Raw genomic sequence first — 4405 nt, forward strand, 5'->3', positions numbered from 1 at the left:
TTTGTAAGAATAAATGCTCATCAATCACTGTTTTCACCAACCATGGTTCCTCTTCAGTGGATCTAGAAACTTGAAATGCAAAAGGACAAGATTTTCTTTTAACTATTTTTTTCCCTTGCATGTAAGTTTACTTATTGTAAAAGGTCCACAATCAGCCAAATTTGGAAATCGGAACCACCCCTTGGATTTCACTCTTACTCTCAACTTGTCATTTTTGCCATGTGTAGGGCTCTCCTACTACGGATTGAAGTAACTTTATAAAAGCATGAACATCTTTCTTTGTATAAAAGATTGGCCGATAGAGAAAGGTTTTAACATGTACTACTCCATATGAGCAAGACACCTTCTTCAATTTTTTTAACATCCTCTTCCACATAACATGCACTTTCAAATTCATTCTTGTTAATCACCTCCAAAACATCACCATGTTGGTTTAAATTTGCTTGTGTTTGTGGTGCTTGTCTAAACCACTCAACCCCATCCACATCATTGATATATTCCCTTATATCCACATCCCAATCATCAACACGTGCTTGTGGGTCTACAATATAGTCATTGTCATCCTCTTCTTCATCATCTTATTCATCCTCTTATTGAACCTATTTTTCATCATCTTCTACCATTGAGTCATTGTTATAATGTGCATCATTGTCACCTACATTTTGATATCCATTGTCAGTAAAAAGCTCAAAATCATCTAGTATATCTCTTTCATCAAGGCCATTGAAATCAACTCTAACATCTTGCATAATAGGAGCTTCTTCTGCTATAGAGACATTGGAATCATCCACAAATTATTAAACAACCTCTTTGTCTAGTATACTACATTCAGTAACTTGAGATGGCTTAAAAGGAACTAGAGACTAGGAAAAATTATACACCCCATCTTTTATATGTGCCCGAATTAGAGGACTCATTAAGACAGACATTCATGTTCATTTCTTACGACAAGAACCAGTTTCTTTCTTCTTAGGCCTAATCCTATTGAGTTCAAGAGAAGGTTCATCATCTAGTTGCTCAATAACAACTTTGGTTGGGGACATGATATAAGTTAGAACTCTGATTATGTCGTGTTTAACATACAAATTAATAACTCTGTTGGGGGGGGGGGGGGGGGGGGGGGGGGGGGGGAGATATTAAGTCATAGAAAGGACGTCTTGATCATTTCCTAGAGCCTTCAATCCAAAATATAAGTTTAGATTAGGAATTCTCTAATGGTAGTACATTGTGAAGTCCTCAACACACCCTATCCCTCAAATCATGTCGTTTAGAACATGAACACAAAAGGTTCAATGACAACAAAGTCGAAGTATGCCAACCTTCCTTCAATGTACTTTCTTCTTGGATAATTAGTAAAAAGAATAAAATAATAAAAAAACCTGCCATAATGTACCTTTAAGTTGAAGAAATTGTTGGAACCATCTGATAAAAACACGTCAAATTTGATCAATATACATACAAAAGAAACACAAAACAAAAAAATTTCAACAGCTTACTATAATATTTTTCAAGGTCCGGTTAAATCATATGCAGACCACATAGATTCCACATACAAAGTACCATGCTTGTTGCTATAAACCCTAATTTCATAAACAAGATTGCAAGAATTGGGGATTTCCCTTGCATTGTTGTATTCTAATGGTAATCAAAGTAGAGTGGATGCAAAAGGGGTTTCTCAAGGTACTTTTGCTTAAAATACATTAAGCCTAATAAGCATCAAATGAACGCTAAAAGTGAAAAGACCAAACTACCCCCACATGTAAAACACATGATATGTTGTAACAGTTGAAAAATGATGGTATGAGTATGAGCGAAAAATGACCATTCATTCAATTTTTGTAAGACACAAAGACCATTTATGTAATTTTGTCATTTAATTGCAACCATTAAAAAAAAATAGTGATAAATGTAACAAAGTTAGTCATAAGAACCCTTAGTGTAAAGAATTTCAAACATAAGGACGTTCTTTGCAATAAATCCATTGCAAGGATCAAACTTGGTATGTTTTGCCAAGCACATGGACCATTAATGTAATTTTTTTTTCTTATTTAACTATTTTTCTAAGTATTTAAAACCAAATACAACAAATTTGTCATTACTATAACACCAAATAAAATAATAATAAAATGATAATTTTCTTGGATGGTATAACCAACCCATTGAGAAATATATACATGAAAAAAAAAAAAAAAAAGACAAATACGGAGAAGCCAGAATCTTAATGAATCAAAAACCTCCCATACAACAAAAAGTAAGTCTAAGTCTTCTAGTTTTTTATACCAAACAGTTACAACTATGAATTCAACTTATATATATATATATATATATATATATATATATATATATATATTATACGCGTTTTGGTGGATGATATTGCACCCGCTCTTCCTCACATAGAGCCTGGAAAAAAAACAACACCAAATAGTTATGTATGTGTATGGGCCATAGAGCAAGAAATAGCATCAACATCCTACCTTCAAAAAAAAAACTTTATGAATTTTGCTCAATATAACATTGTACTTTGAATTATTTTTCTTATTAGAACATTATACTGAATACTCCATCCAATTTTATTTGTAGCAAGCATAGAAGGAATATAAGGTTTTCATGAGGCTGGTTTTTTAAAGAACAGTAATGTAGTTGGTAATAGGAAGTAGGATGTAAAAATAAACAAATCAATGGAGGTATGTTGTTATTTATACATATGATTTTGGTTCAGACGAAATGCAACATATAGCCATCTACTTTGGATATTCGTGCATCGTAAGCCTTTATGTTTCAGCATTGTAATTTCAATGTGTTATCTACTAATCAAGGAATTACAGTTTTTTTTTCTTATTTGTCACTTTTATACAATTATAGCAGTGCAAAATATTGCTTTGTCTTTAGATGATAGCAGATTTTTCAAAGTAAAATGAAAGTAGGATGTTATAAGAAACAAATCAATGAAAGTACATTGATATTTCTTGCATGCAATAATAATATATTTTGGATTTGGTAAAAGCCAAGAACCTGCAGATCCTCCGATAGGGCTTCTGAGACTGCAAGTGTGTAGCAACCAGGAACATATTTGCCTGCAAACCAGAAATCCCAGGTCAATAAAAGTCAAGAAAATAGATAGTTATAAAGGGAAACATTTATTAACAAAAACCCATGCTATTGGCTATTGCCATGGACATTTAACACCACAAGTGACAAGTGTATGTGTATGGATTGGAATGGGATTAAGTGAATACCAATTCGTAGCCACCTAGCAGCCCAACTTCTGGCAGGATCCATTACCGAGATAATCCTACAGCAAAAGGGAGGGAACATTTACATTTAGTAACAAAAACCATTAATTAGTCTCCATCTACTCTAGAGCTACAATCTAGTAATTTAACATAATCAAACAATGTCAATGGTCTTGTGACAGTGCCACCACATATCATTTCATTGTATCTTTTGCTAACCCCATTCCCAACAGAGAAGCATAAACACATATAACATACATAAAGAAAACATTGTATGCTAAATTATCTGAAAACAACAAGCTTTATTGGATCTGTGTCAGCTATGGCGTTCAATTTCTTCCTTTCCCAATTAATTGATGTTTGCACAAGTCAAACAGATATAATGTATAATGTATCATGTTTTAAAACAGATGTATCTTCTCTACCTAAATCCACAGTCCCAGACAAAATGTTTATAGCATTCTAAGAAACATCGTATCACTGTAAATCTTTACCCGGTAAAATTAGGGGTAGTGCAATCCGCGACACGTTCATGATCCTCCTCCATCTTGAAGAAACTACAGTTCTCACATCCTGATTCTCGAAACTACAACTCAAAACATCCAAACGGCTCAAGTAAGCAGCAAACAACAAATTCATAAACAAACAGCAAAATTACAAACTAGAAACCAAAACCTAGATTAGCTTGACCTCAAAACAAAACCAAAGTCGGTAATACAAAACCCTAGTTGGAATTTTAGGGCTACTAGATCAACGATGTTAGGGGAAATGCGTAGCGAACCTGATCGTACGTCTTCACTAGGCGGCAACGCAGACACGCTCGAAGTTCATGGCCGAAGCTCGTCGGAATTTGCGCGGCGTTCGTCATCGTTTACCTCTCTTTGCCCGGCACTTTCTCGAAACTCGACTTCTACGAACTCGCCGGCTCTCTAAATATCGGACATTCAAATTCTTGCTTTTTTTTTTTTTTTTTTTTTTTTTTTTTAAGTACTACAGTCGGACCCTCTATTGTCTCTCTTTTTTTTCTCTCTTTTTTTTTCATGAGAATAAGATATGTTATAAATCAAAAAACAATAAACTAGAGCATCTTTAATCTCCAACTAGAAAGGTTTACCCGCGTTGCGGGGATCGGAAGGTGTATAGTATATTCGTCCATTTACAAATGTATAATA

The 4405-nt window shown here is 34.0% G+C and overlaps 1 protein-coding gene across 1 annotated transcript; it reads right to left on the reverse strand.

Moving 5' to 3' along the window:
- Positions 1 to 2079: 2079 nt before the first annotated feature.
- On the reverse strand, positions 2080 to 4194 carry LOC145044267 (transcription elongation factor SPT4 homolog 1-like). Its single transcript, XM_078993149.1, has 5 exons — positions 4015 to 4194; positions 3728 to 3819; positions 3237 to 3292; positions 3013 to 3074; positions 2080 to 2400 (listed from the first exon to the last, which is right to left on the reverse strand). The coding sequence occupies exons 1-5, from the start codon at positions 4099 to 4101 to the stop codon at positions 2350 to 2352; spliced, it is 348 nt and encodes a 115-aa protein (XP_078849275.1). The 5' UTR covers positions 4102 to 4194; the 3' UTR covers positions 2080 to 2349.
- Positions 4195 to 4405: the final 211 nt, after the last annotated feature.

The sequence above is a fragment of the Lactuca saligna genome, chromosome 1, assembly GCF_052625555.1.
Source record: "Lactuca saligna cultivar CGN05327 chromosome 1, ASM5262555v1, whole genome shotgun sequence".
NCBI lineage: Eukaryota > Viridiplantae > Streptophyta > Magnoliopsida > Asterales > Asteraceae > Lactuca > Lactuca saligna.

Bases quoted from the DNA above. Each gene is read 5' to 3' on its own strand.
- LOC145044267 (XM_078993149.1), bottom strand. From the start codon at position 4,101: ATGACGAACGCCGCGCAAATTCCGACGAGCTTCGGCCATGAACTTCGA. The intron at 3,075-3,236 runs GTATTCACTTAA...TCTGGTTTGCAG, and splicing joins TGCTAGGTGGCTACGAATTG to GCAAATATGTTCCTGGTTGC. The intron at 2,401-3,012 runs GTTCTTGGCTTT...TTTTTTTTCCAG, and splicing joins CCCTATCGGAGGATCTGCAG to GCTCTATGTGAGGAAGAGCG.